Genomic DNA, 24,948 nt, shown 5'->3' on the forward strand with positions numbered 1-24,948 from the left:
AATAGAGGAAACCAGCTATTTTTGTTTTCTAATTAAGCAGCAGCTTCTACTAACACGTCTCCATTTGGGGAAAGAGTCTCTTTCCCGACTTCCAACAAGTCCACCACATGGTGGGCTTTGAGAACCTCGCCATGGAAAGTATGCAAATGAACAATATTTAATGCACAATATGGTAAAACAGGTTTTGTTATTTTTATGGAATCAGGAGCCTTTTCTCTCCATCTGCAGTCTCCTAGGCTCTGCAGGCTCTGCTTCCTGCGATGGTTTACATACATTAGGCTGCTTTAGAAGGAGCTGTGCTTTCATTGACATCTGGAGTGAAATGGGAATGAAAAGCCCAATTTGTCGCTGGATGGTTTAGGGAAGTTTCATTAGGGATGTATTGTCTCTGCTCATTTTGACCCCAGTTTCCACAAAGCCTATTCTTAATATAGTTTTTCAAATGGTTTCAAAGTTGAAAAAAAAAAAAATTAAAAAAATAAAATAACGAAGCCACGTCTCTGATTGTGCCCATGAAGAATGAAAAGAAATCACTGTTGGTGTCTGCTGTAGCCTGGAAAAACAAAAAAAGAAAACCCATCCGGGTGTCTCCTCAGGGTTATTTCTCCACACTAACCAGGAATGTTACGGGAAGACAAAAACTTAGGCTGGAGATGAGGAAAAGGTTCTACCCCCAGAGGATGCTGGGCACTGCCCAGGCTCCCTAGGGAATGGGCAGGGGCCCAGGCTGAGAGAGCTGCAGGAGCATTTGGACAATGCTCTCAGGGATGCACAGGGTGGGACTGTTGGGGTGTCAGGAAAAACATCAGTTTCTGGTTCATTTAAAGCAACAGAGGCAAATTTGAACAGGCACTGCCCACTCAGACCCTGTGTGTTCACCCCACACAGCTGGGGCAGGGGGTTTATTCCCCAATTGTATTTCCCAGACATTGAAATTTCATTACAAAGTGATTCACAGAGGGAAATCCCTGGATCTGAGACTAACTCAGCCCTGAGTCTGAGGAGCACTGTGTGACAGACACACACACACTGCATTAGGGAACTCAGAACATCCAAATTAGGTGCTCTTGCCAAAATCAATATTTGTAAATATTCATAACTATGGGGATTCCTGCATATGTTTAATGTCACTGCTCCCACTATTTCTGAAAACTGCACAAATGCTCAACTGTACCTGCAGTTAGTGTTGCTGGTGCTCCTTTAGCATAAATTAATATTAATAAAGGTAACAGGGAGGATGCAGAGCATTTCCAGGTATTTATCAACCGTCAGCCTACCACGAGGACTCAGCCATCCAGAGGATTTTGCCACCACACTCCTCAACTGTCTTCAGTGCTCCAGCTTGTCTGCCTGGGAGGGGGACTGACACTTTATCAGCAGAGAAACTCTCACAGAGAAACCTCTTTTTGAGGGATATGCAGCTAAAATGGTTCTCTTTAGTCTTTGCAGTGCCCTCCCAGGAAGTGTGGAGTGCTGACACCGAGATCCCACTTCCCAGAGAGAACCAGGATGGATTTCATGGAGACACGTTGCATTAGGACTTCCACAACCACTCCTCCAGATACCAAACAAGAAGCCAAGCAAAGAGATCCTTCCTGCCCCCCAGAGCTCAGACTGGCTCCTGGCTGTTTATAAGAGATATTTTGAATAGCAGCAATTAGTGGAAGGGAGAGCAAAATAATTGTGGAGAGAAGCACAAGCCTGGGTGAAACAGAAGTTGCAACACTTCTGGCTGATAGATATTCCCTGGTGTGCAAAATTGCTGTGTCCAGCTCCCAACTGCATCTCCTCAATCCACACCTGAGATCAGCTCCAGCACGGGGGGATATCAGGGAAAGGTTCTTCTGCCACCTGTTCTGGCCAAATTCTACAATTTTGGGGGTTTAAATCAGGTATTCAAAATGATCTTTGGGCTCAGGCGCTGTAAAAATAAAGTCAAATCGTAGGTGAGGATGAAGAAAAACTCTCCAAGAAAGCACACATCAAATCACCCTCTGAAAAGCCCTTGGCTATGGGTGGAAGCAAAGCACAGGTGCTGGGATTTCTGGGAACTGGATTTCTGGGAGCTGGATTTCTGGGAGCACGGCTCTGTTGGGCTGTTTCACAGTGATCCCAAGGCTGGCTGGACTCTGTGCCTCATGTTCCCCCATCCTGTTTACTGAAGTCTGGGGCCATGGCTCCAGTTTCAGGATCTGCTCTCTTGGCTCCGTGGCAGCATGTTTGGGATATCTCCTGGAGCACCGGGCAGGATAAATCAGCTGCGCTGGAGACAGGGAGGGGGAAACATTGTGACTTCCAGCAGCCAGCCAAGACACAAAGATCTGGGAGAAGGAGCACCTCTCATCTCTTTTCTGGGACACACAGCCCACGCGCCCCCTTCCCGCCATCGGGCAGCCGGCTAAGCCCGTGCCAGAAATTCCCATGGGCAGGGAATCTTCTGCAGGGAAACAATCCCTCTCAGCAGCAGCTCCCTGGGCAGAAGACTGATATCAGTCAGACACATCCTACTGAGAATGTCTGCTGCTCAGGTTTATGAGGCTAAACCGTCTCCAGGACCAGGAATGACGGTGAGCTTCCCTTCATGCCAGCTCTGGGTGACAAGAGCCCATGTTTTTACCTTGGCAGCTTCACATATGGATATGGAATTTTGTACCCTAGTCTCCTTCCCATGCCATTACCTCTCCCAAAAGGCTGGAAGCCCTCTGAGCCCTGAATACCTGCAAAGGTTCAGCACTGGGAAAGGTTCAGCACTTTTGCCTGAGCCTTTTGCTCCCTGACTCCCACTCCGGCTGAACTTTTCCCTTCCTCGGGAAGCAGAATATCCAACAGCCTTCCCAGAAAGCAGGAAGCTCCGTTTGTAGAATCCAGCACATTCAGCTCCCTCTCCAGTTTTCCTCTTTAAAGCTGAGGAAAACTCCTTTGAGTCTGCCTCTGGTGGGCTTTACGTGGTTATTGTTGAAGGGGAGGGAATCAGGAGCAGGGAGTGCCCATTCCAGCACGGATGGCAGTAAGTAAATCAGAAAATTAGACTGAAACCAATCCCTGTAAACCAAAGAGCCACATAAAACCCTGTAAAAGAGGAGCCCTAGATGTTTGATGCTAAGTAAGAGATGAGACCTTGGTCCTTGAAGGAGCAGTAACATCCTCTGCGAACTGTTTTGGGGTGTTTTGGGTATTACAGGAATTCCATATTTCTGGACATGAATGGATCAGCAGTGGTGTACATTAACAGGTCAATATTCCTAGCATAACAACAGGATCCAGTGGGGTATTTTTTTATTCCTGCTCTGATTCTCTGTGTTCTCTTTGATGACTTCCAAGTACTTTATAAGTTCAAAATTCAGATAAAATTGGAATTGAACATTCGGGTGTGGGAACTGCCAAAACATCTCTTCTGCTGCCATTTACTCTGAAACTCTAAACTGACAAAAAAAAACAGCCATAGTGCCCCACACGTATTTTACTCCAGAAAAATCTGGAGTTCCCATTGTGCTCCTTCCAGCCAACCAACCATGGCCCATCTCAGAAGAAACCAAAAGGAAACGTTTCATCTACCAATTTCCAGTGGCTCTGTAAGGCCCAGAGCAGACAAATTTCCCTGGATGAGCATTCCAGCTTCACTCCTGACACCACCAGCAGTGCTTGGACGGCAGGAAGATGCCTGAATTATCCCAGCCTGATGCAGGACTCCTTCAACCAAGAGATGGGGTAAAGTTGCTCCATGGATTTGTTGACAGAACCAACCCTTCCGTGTGCAGGTTTGTCCTCACCGCTCTCGCAAAAGATCCTGACTTTGAGCCTGAGGAAAAGTCACCACCCACCCCCTTCAAAGGGAGCAAACGCTCTGATCTTCCAAAAGTTTTCCCCAGGGTTGCTTCCATCAGAAGTTAAGTTTTGCAGGATCTAAGGTATAAGTTTTGGAGGGCTCGGTGTGCCAGAAAAGCAAGGCAAGGTCACTAAGAAAGAACAGGAAGCCGTCTGGAAATAGCGCGAGCTCCAAGGCGATCGAGTAGTAACGAGGCACAAAATGTTCAGTCTGATCTTTTACCACTGACTGTACCCAGCTGCAGCTTCCTAAGATGAATAATCCTGTCATCCCTGAATCCAGACAGAGGCGGACACCTGGTATCGCTGGGCTTTTCAAGTCCCTCTTGAAAGGGACGCGGGCTGCGAGGGACGGGCGTGCTGCAGAAGAGCGGCACAAAATCGAGCGGAGGGAGCCCCTCCACAGTGGCTGCTGCAGGAAGAGAGCACAGAGCAGACAGGCCCAGGAACAGGAGCTGGGATTTCAGGGGCGGGATGGAAGTTGGCCCTTCCAGAGCCCAAGGGAAGCGGGTGCTTTGCAGGTGCCATGGTGCTGCTGGCAGCGTTCCTGGGGACACGGGGAAGGTGCCACAGGGGATCAGCAGATGGCACCAACCCTAGCAGCAGAACTGAAACATGCCCGGCTTTCCCTGCTGAGCAGGAATCAACATGGAGTGGCCACCAAAGAGAAGCACTGGGCACTGGCAGAGCTATGTTGAGAGCAGTGCCACTAAAGGACAATGTGATTGGAATGGGCTGGGTTGGGTTGGATTGGGTTAGGAGGTACCTTAAAGATTATCCAGTTCCACTCCCTGCCATGGGCAGGGACACCTTCCACCACAGCCCCATCCAGCCTGGCCTTCAGCAGCTCCAGGGGTATCCTGCAGGCAAACCTGCCATTCCATGGGCAGTGGCTCCACATGAAAGCAAGGAGCAGTTTCTCCCCTCAGCATCAGCATGACAACTATCAAGTCTAGACATCTTTGGGAAAGAATTACATTTCTTTACAACACAGCAAAATCTGTCTGGAAGATTTCCTGCAAGATTTTCACTCCCTGAAACCAAAGGAATGGCCCGGGAGTTTCACCCCATGTCTCTGAACAAGAGGCTGATCCCTCCGATGTCTTACTATCCCTCACTCAATGTAGGAATTCATTCTGTCAAGGGAAAAAGAACAATTTCAGGATCACTGCACAGCAAACATCCTCACAAAGCTCCTTTCCCTGCTCATCCTGTCTGTGCTGGACGCACTGCCCAGCATTCCCTGTGCTAGGGATGCACACAGTCCTTTCTCAGAGGGTGGGAAAACTGGCAATGGGATTGCACAGCCTCAGGTGAGGACAGCAGGCCCACGAGGAGCTGGGAGGCTCAGCTGCCTCCCTGTGCTCTTACCCCGCCACCGACGTGCGTCAGCATCCCCGAGAAGTTTCCTGTGGCTGTGGCTGTAAACCAGCCGGAGCTGGGAGAGCCCCGCTCCAAGCTGGGACAGAGCGCGTGAACCACATTCCCCACGACGTCCTTCCCTCCCTGCTGAGCTCACGGCACCCGAGGTGCCTCTGGCCCTGCCAAAGCGCCCATCCTGCGCCTCCTCCATCCAGCCCTTGACCAGAAGGGCAAACGGAAAAGCTTTTGGTAACTTCCAGCTGATCTTGGCTGGGAATGAGTGACTCACAAAGGAAAAAATTCCCTGCCTGTTCCTCCGCGACCAAAGGTCAGGCAGAGCTCGCAGCGGGACCTGCAGAGAGCCTTTCCACCGTCTCACCCGAGCGCCAGGCCCCTTATTCCATCCTTGCTTTCGTTCAGGAAGGCAGATTGGAAGGCCATAAATATTGCCCCACATCTGGTGAATGCACGGAGGAGTGGAAAGGTGAGTGACTACTGGAGAGAGGAGCAGCCGCCGGTGCCTCCAGCCTCCGGCCTCTCCCTCGGTGCTTTCTGGAGCCAGGCCTGGGCAATCTGCAGAGCTGCTCTGCAGCTGTGAAAGAAACAGCCTGCCCTGCTCCATGCAGTGAAGCCTTCAAAAGACTTGGCTTATTTTCCCCAAACATGTCAGGGTTTTCACAGAATCGCCCAGAACGCTTTGGGTTGGGAGGGACCTCAAAGCTCAGCCCATTCCAACCCCCTGCTGTGGGCAGGGACATCTCCCACTAGAGCAGCTTGCTCCAAGCCCCGTGCCTCATCACTAATTTCTTCCTAATATCCAATCTAAACTTACTCTCTTTCAGTCCAAAGCCGTTCCCCTTTCTCCTATCTCTCTCTCCATGCCTGTGTTTTCTCCTTACCCTCCCACTCCTCCCCTGTACCGAGCTCTGTGTCCATTATAGAGCCCTTCCACAAATATTGTTTCACTCATTTCCTGGCTCTCTCCAACTTGCCCCATCTTGGGGAATCTAGCACTTTTATGTGAAGGCCAAAACACAATGTCTATAAAAGCAAGGACTGGGACAGGCTGGGGAAGGGATCACATGTTCAGGCAGTCATCGCCTTCTCCTCCTGCACTAAGTCAGATGATTAAAACTGAGCTGATGGAAGCAATTCCAAGCTCTGGAAAAAGCCAAAACTTCAGCTCTCAATAGGAAAAAGTTATCTACTGGGATAGAAAAACAGGCAATCATGCCAGTATTTTCCAGGCCAAACTTCACTCACTGAAGTGTTCCTCACACTCCTGCTTTGTTTGGGGGATGGCATGGAGAGGTGCTCACCCCTACTTAGTTCCTGTCAAGTCAGACCAGTTCCTCTGTTCCCACCAACCCCACGAAAATAAAAGAAATAAAACAACTCCAAAACATGACTTCTGTACTAGCAAAGGAGTCAACACTGGAAACAAAGGAGCTGCTTGAAAGCTTCATCAGCTGGGAGGGCTGGGGGTGCTCACCTGGAGAGGAGAAGGCTCCAGGCAGAGCTCAGAGCCCCTGCCAGGGCCTGGAGAGGCTCCAGCAGAGCTGGAGAGGGACTGGGGACAAGGGATGGAGGGACAGGACACAGGGAATGGCTCCCACTGCCAGAGGGCAGGGCTGGATGGGATATTGGGAATTGGGAATTGTTCCCTGGCAGGGTGGGCAGGCCCTGGCACAGGGTGCCCAGAGCAGCTGTGGCTGCCCCTGGATCCCTGGCAGTGCCCAAGGCCAGGCTGGACACTGGGGCTGGGAGCAGCCTGGGACAGTGGGAGGTGTCCCTGCCATGGCAGGGGGTGGGAATGAAATGATCCTTAGGGTCCCTGCCAACACAAAGCTTCCAGGGGTTTTATGAAATAAATGCTTTGCACTCGTAGATTAAAATGGTGGACGCCAGGCTACAGGGGAATAGCCAAAGTAATCAATTTTAGACAGCACAACATACACAGAACAGAGTAAAATGCAGAAATTCTTCCCCCTTCACTGAAGCAGTTTCCAAAGCAATTCTAGGTTTAACATTATCACAGAATCACAGAATGTTTTGGGTTGGGAGGGACCTCAAAGCTCATCCCATTCCCAACCCCTGCCATGGGGTGCTGATGCCTGTGTGCACATGGGATCAAAAAGAAAAAAAAAAAAAAACCAAAAAAAAATTCTCCAAAAAGGGATTTGCATCTTCACTCAGGACTGTTTCTATATCAAACTGCACAGCTCCACTTGCAGAAGAAAAATGGGTTTTATTTGCTTTAACATCCCCATCCTGCTTTCTTCCTGAGCTGGGCAGCTCCAAGTCCAAATTTAAAGTTATATATTTTAATTTCCTGGGCAAAATAATCGCTTCCCTGCACTCACAGCCACTGGACTTAACACAGTTGCCAGTTCTAAGAGTCACCTAAATGTGGGCTGACTCTGGTACACAGAGACAAGAAGGATGCTTTCCCAGAGAAAATGCACCACAGTTACACACTGGGGTAGTGTCTGGGGGTTATTTTCTTTGTGAGGCATCACAGGGCTTATTTCAATGAGGTGCTGTTTGATTTTTAAAGCAACTCTGGTCCCACTGACACACTTACTACTCTCAGAGATCACCCTGCAGGCCACTCTTTGGTACAGGATTATACCATCCCTATTTTAAGGCTCTGATTTAGCCAAGCTTACTCACAAGATGAAGAACTTCATTACCTAATAGGCTGGATACACTGTGGCATCTCAAAATTAGAGCTCAGCTTCCTCCTTACACAGATTTTGAGCAGAGCCAGTCAAAGCTTTGACATAAATGAGAGCAAATATGTTCCTATCACCAGGGCTTTGAGCTTGGCCATTAAATGGGAACGAGCCTGCCTGATTTTTCATAGACAAATAACTCCAGGCATGGACAATTATAAGGGAATAATGGAAATATTTGCCACAGGAATTCCCCATTCTTCCCCCACCCCGAGTGCTTGTGCCAGCCGTGGGCAAATGTGCAGCCACAGAAACGTGGGGACACGTCAACATTCCATACACACACCCAGAGGTGCACACATTGTGCATCCATATATCAATATATTCACAGCCAGGCACCTCCTCACCCCTGCCCTGGCCACAGCACAGAGGACTCACCAAGGGACAGGGCTGTTTGCTATTAATCCAGCTTCAAACAGGGACACTTCTCACAAAGCCCAGCTCCTCTCTGTACTAAGAAGTCTGTAAATAACACCCCATTAACTTTTAATCCCATCTTCCCCACTCTGACATGCATTCTGTATTGAAATGAAAGTTATATAAGGTTGAATCGAGGTTGCTTTTTAATATTACATTAAGGCTATTTACCATGTGCAGCACTAATCCCCCTTTGAAAAAAGGAGCCTATTACCAATTCGGAAAGCTTACGTTGCCATAGCAATAGTCCAGCACTGGGAAATATTTATATAATGTCTCATGTTTTCACTTGCAACAGCCATCTTCCAGACTGGACTGCCCACTGACCCTGCCTGGGGTTTCCTCCCTGTCCCACGCAGGCACAGCACCTGCCTGGTGCCTAACTCCCAAATGTGAGTGTGTCCAGACCCACCTGCAGGCGCTGCCCCTGCCCTGCCTGCTCCTGCAGTGCCCCCACGCTCCACACGCTCAGCCTGCAGCTTGTGCCTCCAATGAGCAGTCCCTGTGCCACCACTGCCAAAATGTGTGAGCACAGGAGCAGGTCACCTCCTGCCAGGGTCAAATCCACTGAGGCATTTTCTGTGTCCAGGGAAGGGAACAGAGCTGGGAAGGGCCTGTCCTGGACTGCCAAGCAGAATTGTATTCTATTTGCCATCTGCATGGCAGTTGGCTGCTGTTCAGTGGGCAGTTTTCCTTATCTCTTCCACACCCTCTCCTCCCTCCAGGGAGACATCTGCTGATAACAGGCTATGGAATGTCGCTGCATGACTGATAAGAGCTACAGCATCCCACTGGGAGGTGTGAGCCCAGAGGCAGGAGCCAAGCATTCCTAACTGGATAGAATCTGGAGATTCTGGAACACCAGCACAGCTTCCCACTGGATTCCCCAGAGGAACAGCAGCTGCCTCATCTTGTCACAGGATTGTCACAGACAGACTACACCCTTTTCTACAGGACCCCTGCTCCAACAGAACCACACCTGACACTCCAGGAGGGCTGCAGCCACAATTCCAATGGGACTGCCACAAACACCCAGACCCACAGGGTGTCAGGCTGTGTTCTGACTCTGACAGTGTTGTTTTGGTTTACTGCATTGTTCATTTTATCCTTTTATTTACTTCCCTAATAAAGAACTGTTATTCCTGCTCCCATATTTTTGTCTGAGAGTCCCTTAATTTAAAATTTATAACAATTCGGAGGGAGAATGTTTACATTTTTCCATTTCAGGGGAGGCTCCTGCCTTCCTTAGCAGACACCTGGCTTTCCAAACCAAGACAGGGCTGCAGCTCCAGGAGAGGCTGAGGGAGCTGGGAAGGGGCTGAGCCTGGAGAAAAGGAGTGAGGGGGGAACCTTCTGGCATCTTGAGAGGAGGGTGGAGAGCAAGGAACAGGACAAGAGGAAACAGCCTCGAGCTGTGCCAGGGAAAGTTTAGATTGGAGATCAGGGAAAATGTCTTCCCTGAAACAGTTCCAGGTGTTGGACCAGGTTCCCCAGGGCAGCAGGAGAGCTACCACACCTGGAACTGCTCAGAAGTTGTGCGGGATGCAGCGCCCGGGGACCGTGGTGGTGCTGCTGGGTTGGTGGTTGGAATGGATGATCCTGGAATGCTTTTCCAACCTCAACAATCCCTGAGTCCCCTCGTCCCAGCCCACCCTTACCTTGATGTGCTCGTGCAGCTGCGCCTCATGCTGCCGAGAGAGCTGCTCGTGCTGCCGCTGGAACTCTGCGATCAGGATCTGCCTCTGGATCTGCTGCTTCTGCTTGAGGGCCAGCAGCTCCTGCTGCAGCTGCTGCTCCCGCAGCGTGGGCTCCGTCACCGGCATGGAGAACTGGTGGTCCAGCCGCAGGTCCATGGGCACCGAGCTCGGCGCCACTTGCAAGGGCAGGGCTGTGCTGACGTCAACTGCGGGGAGAGCACGAGAGCGGGGTCAGCGCGCTCCTCGTCCAGCCAAGGGGGGAGCAACCGTGGGCTGGATCGAGAGCAGCGCCCTGAAATTCACCATTCCCTCAGGGGTAACCAAGGACTACAGGAATTCAGGGATCAACGGGTTTTCCACCAGGCAGCGCCTCCTACAAACCCTGTGTTAGCCACAAGCCAAGAGCATCGTATGTGACCCACCCGTGCCTCCCATCGTGTGTGACCCACCCACAGCTCCGTTCCACTCATCCTGCACCACTGCAGATGAGGAGGATAAAGAGAAATCTGAGACTTGACAGAAAGGATTCATCCTGACTTGTCATGGATGAACTGATGCTCAGGAACGCGATGCTCTCCCTTTAAGAAACTCATGCAAAAACCACAGTGTGGTGTACAATAAATCCCAAACTGGTTTGCCTCGGGAGGGACCTCAAAGCCCAACCAGTGCCACCCCTGCCATGGCAGGGACACCTGCCACTATCCCCAGGCTGCTCCAAGCCCCATCCAGCCTGGCCTTGGACATTTGCAGACATCCAGGAGCAGTCACAGCTTCTCTGGGCACCCTGTGCCAGGGCCTGCCCACCCTCACAGGGAACAATTCCTGCCCAAAATCCCACCTATCCCTGCCCTCTGGCAGTGACAAGCTACAACCCCTTTGCAATAACTGAACACAGCTTGTTTCTCTTAAAAAAAATAAATTACTTCCACCCCATGAATGACTAAAAATCTTCTAAATGCCACCTGAGTGACAGTTCTGCCTTTCACAGGTATTCTGTATTAGCAACATTTGCTCACTCTCTCTCTCTCCCTCTCTCTTTCTCTCTATCTCCAGGGCAATCCCTCAATAACTCTGCTGAGAGCTTTGAATGAACATCATTTACAGGATAACAAAGGCTAATCCCTCAGAAACACTGAGCTTCAGCAAAACTGGAAAATAAAGGTGGGGTTTTTTCTCCATATCCTCTGTCAGGCTATTAATTTTATCCATCCCAGGGAGAGAGTTTTCATGGGGTTTTTCCCAAATACTCTCATGGAGTAAAGGCCCAGGAGCATGTTCACCCCTCCCTGCACCCAGCTCAGCCAGTGAGAGGAGGAGACTTTCTTTTTTTGATGGAAACATTTTCAGCAAAAGGTCACATTACTAGAAGTGTTGCTATTTTTCAACCCACAAACTCTTCCCTCCACTTCCCTATTGTTTTCCTTCCTGTGGCCTTTTCCCTGCTCCCCTCTCTCCCCAGCAGGACCACAGCGAGATTCCTTGCCATGGATTGATTCCTAAGCCACAGTCAGGGATTTTGGGGAGAGCAGCACACTCTGACCCAGAGATAAGCACTCAAACTCACCTGAACACTGTTTGAGGTCTCTGGGGGGACCTCAGAGCCTCTTCCAGGGCCCGAAGGGGCTCCAGGGGAGCCGCAGAGGGACTGGGGACAAGGGATGGAGGGACAGGACACAGGGAATGGCTCCCACTGCCAGAGGGCAGGGATGGATGGGAGACTGGGAATTGGGAATTGTTCCCTGGGAAGGGCTGGGATGGAATTCCCAGAGCAGCTGTGGCTGCCCCTGGATCCCTGGCAGTGCCCAAGGCCAGGCTGGACACTGGGGCTTGGAGCAGCCTGGGAGAGTGGGAGGTGTCCCTGCCCTTGGGGGCCTGCATGAGCTCTGAGGTCCCTCCATCCAAACCATTCTGGGATCCTGTGTGTTCCCCTTGTCCTGTCCCTCCATCCCTTGTCCCCAGTCCCTCTCCAGCTCTCCTGGAGCCCCTCCAGGCCCTGGCAGGGGCTCTGAGCTCTCCCTGGAGCCTTTTCCTCTCCAGGTGAGCACCCCCAGCTCTCCCAAGCGTGCAAAACTCAACCCAGTTTTCAGGCAGAAGGAACACCCTACCCCTTGTGACCGTGCCTTGAGATCCATTCCTCCTACTTTACTCCCCAAAAAGGAGCTTTAAGTTGCCATCCCCTGCTGGAAAACAATCCTAAGAAAACTTGCCCAGCCTCCCATTTCCCATGCAATGGGAGTCCTCCCCCCACAGCTGCAAGGATGAGGACCACAATTCCCATTCAGGGCTCTGGCAGAGCTGCGTCATCCCTGACTCTTGACTATTTCAGGCTCCAAAATTCCCCTCTTTGCCCTGCCGGGAGCTGCTGACCCCAGAGCCCTGGCGAGCCCCAGCCAGCCCTCCCTGCTCAATGAACACAGCCCCACAACAAAAACCTGCCTGTGCTCCAGGAGTGTTTGATGGGACACTCGAAAATTGCTTTTCTAGGCCCTGCCTCCAGAACACAGGAGCACAATCGGAGCCGTGACGTGAGCCGAGGCACAAAGACGACATTCAGGGCTGCCATGAGAAATGCCAAAGCCATGAATGAGGAGACAAGATCCTGATTATGAATAACAAACTATCTCACGGTCTCTCCCTGCTTTTATTTCTTCCCTATAGGAACAGAAAACCATCAATTTTTAATTTTTTTTTCCCCCACCCTTGGCATATAGGGAATTATTTTTCCCCTGTGGTCAAGTTAGCCTGATTTTAATTCCATGGTCATGTTACGATGATTTTTATACTAAGTTAGAACCATTCTGCTGGTGTTTCCATTCCCAAATAAATAAAACATGGCTGTACATCAAAGCCTGCCTGCATGCTGCACGTTAATTAAGACCTAAAGCACTTCAGGTTGGAAATTTGACATCTCGCAGCTCGTCCGTAACACGCTGAGGGGAATAACCCAAACCACAGGGAAATGAAGTGACAATCTCTGACCTGAAAGCAAAGTGAACTTTCTACAAAAAGCATTTCATCATGGAACCACAGGATGGATTGACTTGGAAGGAGCCTTAAAGTCATCCCATCCCACCCCCTGCCATTCCAAGGACACCTTCCACCAGCCCAAGTTGCTCCCACCCCTGCCCATCCTGGCCTTGGGCACTGCCAGGGATCCAGGGGCAGCCACAGCTCCTCTGGGCACCCTGTGCCAGGGCCTGCCCACCCTGCCAGGGAACAATTCCCAATTCCCAATATCCCATCCAGCCCTGCCCTTCAGGCCCTGGCAGGAGCTCTGAGCTCTCCCTGGAGCCTTCTCCTCTCCAGGTGAGCCCCCCCAGCCCTCCCAGCCTGGCTCCTCTGGAAACATTAAAAACATTTCACATAAAGACATTACATTTCACATAAGACATTATCAGGGGACTTTGTGTAGATTCTCCCAGACTCCAAAATGGAAAATATATTCTCCGTAAGTCCCAAGTGTTTTGGAAGGGATTAGGGGAAGGTGACACTAACCCTGTGAATACACTTTTCAATAAAACTAACAGTAATAATTGAATTTTCTTCCCCTTCTCCGATACAGCATTTTCATGCTGGCCTTTAAAGGATGGAAATACAGGTTTGAGTCCTGAAAGCACATTAAAATGTTAAACCGAAAATTCGGTATGAGATGCACCAAACGAATATTTAAATTCAAACCCTGTTTCAGCATAACCTTTACTTAAGGTTAATTTAAAAAATATTCACAGAATCCCAGAACCACAGAGGGGTTTTGTTGCAAGGGACCTTAAAGACCATCACATCCCAGCCCCCTGCCATAGGCAGGGACACTTTCCACTAGACATCAAACTGAAGGATTTTTATATCAAATGCTGTTGCCAAAATTACTCTTTCCTTTCCTTTTTTTTTTTACTTGATCTTATATATTTTTTTAATTAAATTTAAGCAGCACAGAAAACTGCTTCTCACATTTGAAATCCAACATCACCTTCAAAGGGAAAGTGCAGGAAATGCTTTCCCCAAGCTCTCCCTCCCTGCGGCACAGAGCGAGTCCCACTGAACACAAACACAGCTCCTCTTCCTGCAACAATTCCCTTTGGAGGAGAGAAAGAAATCGCATCAACCTCCCCAAAGCTGCTGCAAAACCCCAGGGAATGAGAGTCTGCTCAAGGCTGGAGGAAGAAATCACTTCCCACTCCAGGACACATCCCACCTGTCCATGACAGAGCAAGCCTGGGAGATTCCCAAAATCCCACGAAAAGAGCATTCCGACCTCTTCTAGTGACTCTCCAGTGCCTGCTGCCCTCCCAAATCAATGCCCTCCAGGAATGAGATGTTCCTGGGGCTGGCTGTGGTTGACACCCCCCCAGCCAGGGCTTTCCAGAGCCCATGGACTCAGCTTCTCCCTCTCTCCCACTCTTTCTGGGCCGGGCCTTTATTCCCAGCTAATGAGTTTGCTTTTTAATTACTGCTGTGCCAGCCGTGCCCTCGGGCCCGGCTCTGCCAAGAGCAGCACGTCAGCCTTTGGGCACCCACAAAAAGCAAACACAAAGCCAGAGGATGTGCTCAGGATCCCAAACTCTTGGCTGCTGCCATCAGATCATCCCCATCCTGCTGAACCACCCAGGGATGCTGAGGAAGTGTGTGCATGGATCTCCCCCCAGCAGCATTATTTTCAGCTCCTTCATCCCCAGGGAAAAGCTAAAAAATCGTGTGTTCATTCTCTGACTTTATTCCTCAGGGCTGTCCTCAGTGTCCAGCAACAGTTTTGGATTTTTAAATGATTCCCTGTGTTTTGAAAGACATTTGAACACCCAGCTGCTGCAGGCAGGAATGCCTTGGGCATACACGGAGTGTGACGCCGGCTCCAACTCCTGGAACGCCGTTCCTATAACCCATCACCCCAGTTCTCCTTCAGAATCAGCCTGCAAAGGGAGGTGAACAGCTACTGCTGACTCTGAGCACAGCCAAGGGAGCACTTGAGGTGGTTTATTCTGGCAGGAAGATGTGCGCCAGTCGAGCATCCCTGGATTACTGTGAATTAAATCCATCCTCCCTCCCGGCAGTGGCTGGAGCGCCAGGATCCCCTCTGACCCAGGGATCCTTTTCCAGCAGGGCTCCCACTCCCCACATTGCTAAAACCCCCCAAACACAGCGAGACAGTGAAATCAGAGCTATAAATAGCACTGAGCTGCTGCAGTATCTGACTGCAGTGCCAGATAAAAGCAGTGGATTCTGTGGGGAAGCGGACGAAGCCGTGGCACAGCACCCTCAGAACCGGCTCCATCTCCAGCATGGCGCACATCCCACCCAGGAGAAATTAAGAGGAGAGGGGGGAACAACACATTACCAGCCTCAATTCTGAATTTTTATTCTCTAGACAAGATTGTGCCAAGCTGGAGTACAGGAACCCCAAACTCATCCAAGAGCAGGTGGTGGGAGCAGGTCACGGCAGGACAGCTCCAGCACACCAACATCCCACCGAGCATCAGGATGAGGGCACAGTCCTGCTCCTCTGTGGATCCACATCAAATTAAAGAGCTATCACAGATTTATGGAATGGCCTGGGTTGGAAGAAGCCTTTAAGATCATCTGGTTCCAAAGCCCTGCTGGCTGGGACAGCAGGAGGAAACGGTTCCTTCTGTTTCACTCAGTTCTTACCTCTGTTATCCCATTTCCAAGCACCAGAATCCCAGGGAGGATATTCTGGGCTGGAATTAGCCAACAAGCTTGAGCCCCACAGCCCAGCTGGAGGCAAAGGCAGCTCAGCACCCAGCAGCCCCCAGGAATTTTGGGATAGCCCAGGTGGGTGGCTGCAAAGGCAGCCTGGATCCTGCCTGGGAGCACAAGCCAGGAGTAAACAGCAGCCGAGGTTTCCTACGAGCTCCACGCATGCTGCAGCTCGGCGAGGGCTGGAGTCACTCCCTGCTCAGGGAATATTTCCTGCTCTGTGAATGGGAACTGAAATTAATCATCCCATCAGCCATGGAAACCCGTCGTGAGGCAGCACTCTGCAGGCAACAGATGGAGCTTTAAATGTCACTCACTCATTCATCGCAAGGAAACTTCTCCCTGATTACTATCGAGACCTGGAGACAGAAACAGGGTGCAGAGATTCTGGATTTCTACATATCCAGCTCTCCTGAGCCCAATTCCTGCCCTGAACAGATCTCATTAGCATTTATTAGGAACCTACATGGAAATTTTATTCATGACGATAAGGAAGCCAAAACTTGAAGAGCAGACCACTTATCCTACTGTCTCTATCTTAGATTTAAAGCATTAAAAAATGTCTCTTCGCTTGAAGAAAAAGAAAACCCACCAAGCTACATCCACAAAAGATAGAAAACAACATTTTCCAGTGTTTGCAAGGAATCCCAGAATGGCTTGGGCTAGAATGGATCTCGTTCCAACCCCCCTCGCCTCAGAGCAGGACATCAGAGTTTGGAAAATGATAAACTGCCATGGATAAATATCCAGGGGTATTTCCTTAATGAGAATATGGAGAGTTCAAGGCCAGCACCAAAGCCTTGATGGCACAGGTGTCTCCAACAGAGATGTCTCCAACAGATGAGCCTGTGCATGACAGAGCAGCTCCAAAGGGAGACACTCCAGTTCCTCCACCTCCTCTTCAACCATTATCCCACTTTATCTCCTTGCTGGTTTCATCAGTGACATCTCTAACAAATGAGTGTCTTGGATGGAGCCAGAGCTTTTTTGTGAAATTAAAGATAATGGAATGAAAGGAATCAGCTTGGACTATTTCTCATTTCAAACTTCACACAATTGTGGGAAACCTTTCCTGGCAGTTTCCTTGCATGGAGTAGATAAGCAAAACCCACTTGAGTTCCCATTGAAAAAGATCCCCATCTAAATAAATAATAAATAATAAAACAGGAAACAACAAAAATAAGTGTACAGCTCTTCTTAAAAGGCTTGGGAAGCTGTGGCTGCCCCTGGATCCCTGGCAGTGTCCAAGGGCAGGCTGGACAGGGCTTGGAGCCACTTGGGATGGTGGAAGGTGTCCCTGCCCATGACAGTCCCCCCATGGGTGGGGCTGGATGATGTTAAAAGTTCCTTCCAACCCAAACCATTCCAGGATTCTGTGATTCCTGGGAATGTAATTTCACCTGCCTCTTTGCTTCAGGCATTACCCAGCAACTGAACCTCTTTGAACCATCTGTCTTGCTTTCAGAACAGGAAACTTCTCCCCTCAGCAGATCCCCAGGACAAAAAGCAGAGTTGAAGGAAGCCCAGCTGCACTTCTGTAGAGACAAACCCACATGGATTTCTCACATGCTTCTCTCTAATCTCACTCTGAGCTTCCTTCAAGGGAAAATGACACTTTGGAGAAGAGAATTAAACATGGAAGAGATGGAGCAGGAGCCAGAAAGTCTCATTTTGAGATAACACACGAAAAACTTCCCATGAGAAAAAAAAAATAATAAAAAAATCTACCTGGTTGGGTCAGGATGGGGGAGCTGAGGAATTCCCAGTGAAGGTGGGGTTAAGACAAGCACCTGGACATTCCCAGTGGTCCTCTGGAGTTTTCCCTGAAGCCTCCCAAGGGGTGAGCTCTCCAATGGCAGGAATAAAGCCAGCAGATGAGCTGGGGGCAAGCATGGTTTGGGTTCTAAAGCCCATCCCATCCCACCCCACCCCCTGCCATGGCAGGGACACCTCCCAGCATCCCAGGCTGCTCCCAGCCCCATCCAGCCTGACCTTGGACATTGCCAGGGATCCAGGGGCAGCCACAGCTGCTCTGGGCACCCTGTGCCAGGGCCTCAGCACCCTGCCAGGGAACAATTCCCAATTCCCAATATCCCAACTAACCCTGCCCTCCCTCAGCCTAAGGCCATCAGCCTTTGCCAAAAGAGAAGGTGAAACCAAATTCTGAGGAATTTCCTGTCCTGTGTATTTCAAACAGCAAATAAATGGTTCTTACTAGCAGGAGCCCAAGTTCATTTGTGTCACCAGCCAAGGGACTCCCAGCTGTCCAACAAGCCCCAAAATGTGCAACACCATCTCCTCCATCATGACAAAAATAAAGCAGCAAAAGGAGCAGGTAAACAGCAAATTGTAATAGCAATGCTGTTCCACAGCTTTTGAAAACCCCCAGATAGCTCAAAGGCTGCAGTTTGAAGTAGAAATCCAGACCATGGTGGAAGAGAAGCCCATCCAAATGGACAAGAAACCCACAGCTTCCTGTGGTCCCCCCTGGAAGGGCTTTACTTCCAAATAATGGATGTATGGATATATCTGGATACAGTCAGGTATCAGCTGTGCAAGGACCAGGATGCTTCTTGTTGTGCATTCAATACAGTGAAGATGCACGTTAAAATACAAAACAAAAAGCCTTTGAAGAGAGTGTCAAACACAGGCAGTTTCCTAGAGAAATTCAAGTGATCTCAGCCATGCAAAGCCCTGGACAGCACAGGGAAATGGCACTAAAACACCTTTTTATTCTGCCAGAACAGGCAGGGCTTGCCCTGCCTGGATGCACACACCAAAACACACACCTGGGCTAAGATGTCTCTTAAAAAACAAGACATTTCCCATTTGTTTCCCCCCAAGACCCAGCAGATGAACTGAACACATGAAAACCCAGAAAGCTGCTCCCCAAATGCTGAAGGATGAGGGCAGATGTTCCCTGCACTCCCCATGGCAGCAGTGATCCCTGCATGACCAGGACTCCCCACGTCAGGATGGCTCTGCTCAAAGTGAGCTTGCCCCTGGCATTTATCCCCAAACCACTGACACCAGGTGGCCTCTCAGACACGGCACCAAAACCCAGTGCTGCTTCTGCTGAAAACCTGCCCAGCCTGTGGCATTTTCCTTCTCCTCAAACACAGCCAGAGCCACGCAGGGATCAGCCTGAAGATGAGTTTGAACACAACAGCACACCAGGTTAAATCCAGGTACGGTTGTAAAGAGTTTCAGATACTTCTCACAAGGAATCTCACTGGGATTCTCCATCTCTGGACACAAGAAGGATGTGAAGCTGCTGGAACAAGTCCAGAGGGTGCCAAAGGATGGAGCCCCTCTGCTCTGAAGCCAGGCTGGGAGAGCTGGGAGTATTCACCTGGAGAGGAGAAGGCTCCAGAGAGATCTCTGAGCCCCTTCCAGATGTGGAGAGGGACTGGGGACAAGGCATGGAGGGACAGGACACAGGGAATGGCTTCCCACTGCCAGAGGGCAGGGACAGATGAAATTCCTGGCTGGGGGCATTGAGGCCCTGGCACAGGGTGCCCAGAGCAGCTCCTGGATCCCTGGAAGTGCCCAAGGCCAGGCTGGACAGGGCTTGGAGCACTCTGGGACAGTGGAAGTGGGGTGGCACTGGGTGAGCTATAAGGTTCCTTCCAACCCAAGCCATGCTGTGATTCTGTGATTCTCTAAATGCTGTTTTTCAACTCATTTTAAACTTGCCTTGCTAAGGAACAAACACCTCCATGAATGAACAAAGAGAACAGCTCAATTTTGTCCCCGGGAGCTTCTAGACTCAAACCTCCCGCTTCTTTTACGGAAAGCTCTGAGCTGGGTGGTCTCCTGCTGAGCATGGTGAGCAGCATCCCACACCACAACACACCTACACTGCATCTACTACAGCCCCAGCAAGAGGGGAGCCAGTCCTCCCTCAGAAATTCTGATAAACTCTGGATTATCTCGCTTAAAAATGCCACTTCAGCTGTGAAACTTGGACCTAATACAGGGTTTAGGGATTCTGGCAAATTAAATGGTGGCTGCCTCTTTCAGTGGGAGGCTGCAACTCTGCTCCAGCTACATTCAGGCACCAAACTTCCCTGCCAAGGAGTCGACTGCAGCCTGATCCTTCCACAAAAAGAAACAGGATGCTGTGAGAAGCCCCGAAGGTGAGAGACATAAAATATCTATATAAGGATGGAGCTCCTATACATACCCACAGTAACAGTGACTCACTTTTCAGAGCACTGGGAGAAGATGAAAGACTCGGGGAAGGAGCTGAAGAGGGTTCAGGGATTCAGCTGAGCGAGGCTTAGGAGGACACCACAAAGGACAAAAGGCACTTGGGTAGTTGGAGAAAGAGATGAAAAGGACATCCAGGCAGCATGCAGGAGGCAAGCTGAAGAGGAAGGCTTGTGAAAGCGAGTCTGAGGAGGTTAAATCTGATTCAGTGGTATCTGGAGGCAAGCAGAGATGGCAGTGGCTTATCTGCTGCCCCCCTGAAGTGCTACACACCCTGGGTATCAGCAATAAATGACAGAAATGGAACATCCAGGTTCACCTCAACATTCCTGGCCAAAACACTGCGTAAGGAAGCGCCAAAGAATACAGATGATCACTACCAGAACCTTCTGTAGGTAAAACTTCTGCTTGATACACAGCTAATCCCTTCTCCACTGAGCAAACCACACCCTACATTAACTGTATTAGATTTTCAGGGCACTTTAATGAAGCTCTGCACTCTGCAGGGTCATCCCTCGGGTTTAGGAGCCCGTTCCAAAACTCTACAGAAACAAGTCATTCTTCCAGGGAAAGGCAGACCAGCTGAAACATTCACAGAACAGAACACAGTGAGTGCAAATGCTGCCCCATGCCTGGAAGTGTCCATGGGCAGGGGACACCTTGCACTAGCCCAGCTTGCTGTATCCATATTTTCTACATGAATCCCAGACTCTGCATCTCCCAGCATTCCAGAAGGCCACAGGATGTGACGCCTATGAAAGCCCCCCTGCCTTCCCAGCTGATCAAGCCAGGGAACAGCATTTCCAAAATGCCATTATTACCATTTTTTTGCATACAGAAAGGTCTTGCAAAGAGATGGATTCCTGCAGACGCCTGTGTCAGACCACCCCTCCCAAGCAGGGAGATAAGGAGCCAAACTCCCAGCGCGTTCAATCCCGCCTCAGTGCTTCCAGCCCAAAGTAAAGCTGCCTTCAATCACCACAGCCTAATCCTCCCCTGACTTCTCCTGGTTTCATTCCCATGTTTCCACTTCACAGCTGATTTGCCTCAAGTTTGCTTCTCCCAGGGCAGCGGCCTTGAACTGCAGAGCCCTGCCTTGGCGGGGACCGTGAGACAGCCCCAGCTCCTGGCCACGCATCCCAAGCCCTGCAGATTTCCTAAGGACTTCACTGTCCCTGCATGAGGTGCTTGGGGTCCAGAAGTGATCTCTGAAAAATGAGGGAGCTGTCAAAGCTGCAGGTGCTGGACATTGAGGGGCTGGAGCATGTGCAGGGCAGGGAACAGAGCTGGGAAGGGTCTGGAGCCCCAGGAGGGGCTGAGGGAGCTGGGAAGGGGCTCAGCCTGGAGAAAAGGAGGCTCAGGGGGCCCTTGTGGCTCTGCACAGCTCCTGCCAGGAGGGGACAGCCAGGGGGGTCAGGCTCTGCTCCAGGGAACAGGGACAGGAGCAGAGGGAATGGCCTCAGGCTGGGCCAGGGGAGGAATCAGGAGAACTTTCTTCCCTGAAATGGTCAGGCTTTGGAATGGGCTGCCCAGGGCAGTGGTGGAGCCACCAGCCCTGGAAGTGTTCGAAAGCCGCGTGGATGTGGCACTTGGGGACATGATTCAGGGGGAGCAGTCAGACTCAGAAGGTCTTTTCCAGTTTTAGTGATTCCATGATTCTGCCCTATGTGAGGATGGATGCATGAGATACCAACAGAAAGGAAGCTGGGGCAATGTTCAGAGGGAAATAACACAAGCTGTCCAGAGCAGTGCTGTGGCCACAAGACACTGCGACGTTCACATCAGCAGAGGCACTTTCAGATAATAACTTGTTTTACAGGTCCAACAGAACCAGACAAACCCAAGCAGACCAAGCCCCAAGAAGGAAGAAACAAGAGGCTGAAGCACATTACAGCCCCTTTGATCAGCAGCGTGTTTTTAGAGGATGCAAAATTCATTCCTGACCTTACCCAAACTTTGACTTCCCCGTACGATCATCACTCTGTCAGAAATGCCATCTCGGTATTTTTAGGTGACAGTACATTTGTTTGTACTGTACATTTCTGGTGAGAAAACTTGTTATGTTTTGTAGGTCACTTGGTTTTACCATCTGCCTTGATTTCTGCTCAAGGAAAGTGTTGTTTCTGAAATCCTCAGCGCCGCACATAAACTGGGAGATGTCTGAACCAGCAGCAGCTTGGTTTTGTATCATCCCAGTGGAAATACAGAATACCCCCAGAAAATGGGAAAAGGGTCAGCAAAAGCTTGGGGCTGGCCAGTGGGAAGCCATTCTACCTTGTCCTGTCACTCAGTGTCCTTGTAAAAAGTCCCTCTCCAGCTCTCCTGCAGGCCCAAAAGTTCAGAAATATCCTACAATGACCTTAATAAAAAATAAAAAAGACATGAAGCTTATTAGTAAATGAAACCTGAGGTGGGAGAAATCCTTCACTGCAAGGCCTCTCCTCCCACTGCCAGCCCATCTCAGATGCCTGAAGGAGCTTTACCACACTGACAGTGACAAAGTAAAGCACTGTGACAACTAGCTGATCCTTGGGAAGGCAAACACAAAATTATTCAGTCAGGTCTTGGAATTCTGTAGCGGATTTGTCCTTGTTTTGACCATAATCTCACAAGTGATGCCAGCAGCAAACCCATCTGGCGCGTGTAAGACTAAATATCTGCTGCTCGTGGAGATCAGCCTCTCCAAATTAGCATTTGTGCCGAGATCTGGTTTGCAGTGGCTTAAAGAATAAACAAGTTCAGCTTCCTGTAAAATGCTGCACTCCTTCAGACTGCTTTGCCCGGGGAGTCTGGATTTGTTGACAGGTAAAGGAGACCCTGGAGTGATGCGCTGCAAAGAATCATGGAATGGTCTGGGTTGGAAAGGAAAGCTGTCCTCAATACCTGCCATGCTCACCCAGAGATGCACAGCTCAGGATTTTGGATGTAAAGCAGCATTTGGGTAGAAACCAGCATAATATTTAATTCCAAGGCGTAAACAGCACCCTGAATTATGTAACAGCTCCTCAGAAGCTGAAGTTCTCATCCTGTGCAAGAACGTCTTTTGTGGGATAAAGAGTAAAGTGCATTCTAAACTGCACAAAAACTTCCTATCCACCATGCTCTCAAACCCTTGCTAAAGCTGCTTTGAAAGGACTAGAATTTGTCTTAATATTATGGTGATCTTTAAATCTCCTGTCATTTTCATTTGTCTCTCACCTCATGCACCTCACTTAAAAAGTCATTTTTCTCTTGTGGAGCAGAACTAGGGTGTAGCTCCTGCACCAGCACCCTGACCAGCAGCACTAACCTTGTTAGGACACGCAGCCAAATCTCTGCATTGAAACCCAAACGATTTCCAAATAACACTGAAGAAATAATGAAACTAAAACACAAAGGAGAAGCATACAGACACCATGGAAAAGTGTACACTGTTAAGCCTTTTGGCAAAAGTCCATGAATATTTGAGTATTTGGGTATTTACAAGCCACAGGAACTTGGTGGGGCTCAGTGATGCACAGAGACAAGCTGCCAAGGAACTACATTTTCTACTTCTCTGCTGCAAGGAGCCTTTTCCAACCCAGCAAACAGCAGCACCATTCCAAAGCTCCTCCTCTGTGCTGAGGACCACAATTCCTGCTGAAACTAAAGAGAAAACAGAGATTATCCAACAAATATGGGGCGTTTGGGATATGAGCAAACCCCACATTATTGACACTGAGGGTGAAAAGCTGGCAGCTGTGAGCGAGTGTTTGGGAAAGGGAGGGGGAATGGTGTCTGGAATGACTGAAATCCCATTCAGAGTGGGTTAATGCACGTGTTCCTGCTGCATACAGGTGGAGATATAAAAGAAAGGCCTTACAAAATATGGTTTTGGCCCTGTTACTCTAGCTAAGCTAGCAGTTAGCTTGTAATTTCCCAGTGAAAAACAGTAAGAATGAAAGCAGTTAGCACAACAAGCTATTCTGGTAAGAAAACCATTTGCACCTGTAATAAACAAGAAATCTATCCCATGGGAATCAGCCAACGAAATATGTGAACTAAGGAAAAATAGAGAGATTTGACAGACACACCCCCTGGCCATTTACAGACCAATAAACTGAGTGTCAGAGCATTTCTAGCCAGTTAGGTCTAACACAGTGCCTTCTGATATTTCCTATAAATGTGAACTTTGTGAATAAAGAATTGGCTTTTCCTGCATGAAGAAACTGAGTCCCAGCTGCTTTACTACTGTTCCCAAACCTAGAAGAAGGGGAGTATTCCTGTGGCTCCCCAATGCCCTGCAGCAGGGACAGAGGAGGAACAGCTCCTCACGTCTGGCTGCACATGGAAGCAGATGAAGTTTCCTGGCTGCTCCCCCAGGACACCTGATACTCGTGTCAACACAGCCAGCACCTTCCCTGTGTCACTGCCATCCCTGATCAGCCTCTGGACACGGCCAGGCCGTGTGTGCAGAGCCCAAACAGAAGTCAAACCTTTCCCTGCGCTGCCATCCTGGAAAGGGAACTCCAGGGAATTCCAGAATTTCCTTCCCTGCAATTTTAAGGATTACTCCACACCAGCATGGGGTCAACAAGGTAAAGGCCTCAAGGTCCAAAAAGGGATTTTTTTTATTTTAAATCCATTTACTTATTTTTTAGTACCAGCCTTTCCTTCTGCCTTTTCCACCGTGTTATCTCCCAACCCAATGGGCTTTGAACTCCTGAGGCTTTAGAGACTTTGTCACAGGGATGGGGGAGAGGGATCTGAGTTTTGTTTAGCACTAATTCAAGACATGATAAATCCCTGGCACAGGGATTATACAAGCATAATACAAATATATACACATATATAAGTATATCCAAGTCCCTGTATCAGGGATTTACATGGAACGTGAAAGGGATTTTATTTTTTCCACCTCTAAAAAAGTTTGATACCTCCAAATGTGGTATCAAACACCTAATACCGTGGTTAGGGGTATTTTTTAAATAATATTCCAGTTGTACTTTGCCAGCACAACATTTGGTTGAAGG

The 24,948-nt window shown here is 49.6% G+C and overlaps 1 protein-coding gene across 7 annotated transcripts in view; it reads right to left on the reverse strand.

The window, feature by feature from the left end:
* Positions 1-24,948, reverse strand: part of HDAC4 (histone deacetylase 4) — a 179,010-nt gene that overhangs the window by 73,914 nt on the left and 80,148 nt on the right. For all 7 annotated transcript variants that reach the window (XM_084209706.1, XM_084209702.1, XM_084209704.1 and 4 more), the window contains one exon: positions 9,998-10,242. In XM_084209706.1, coding sequence (XP_084065832.1) covers positions 9,998-10,242 — 245 coding nt within the window. The remainder of the gene's footprint in view (positions 1-9,997; positions 10,243-24,948) is intronic.

Source organism: Fringilla coelebs (genome assembly GCF_963513975.1).
Source record: "Fringilla coelebs genome assembly, chromosome: 7".
In the NCBI taxonomy this organism is placed as follows: Eukaryota; Metazoa; Chordata; class Aves; order Passeriformes; family Fringillidae; genus Fringilla; species Fringilla coelebs.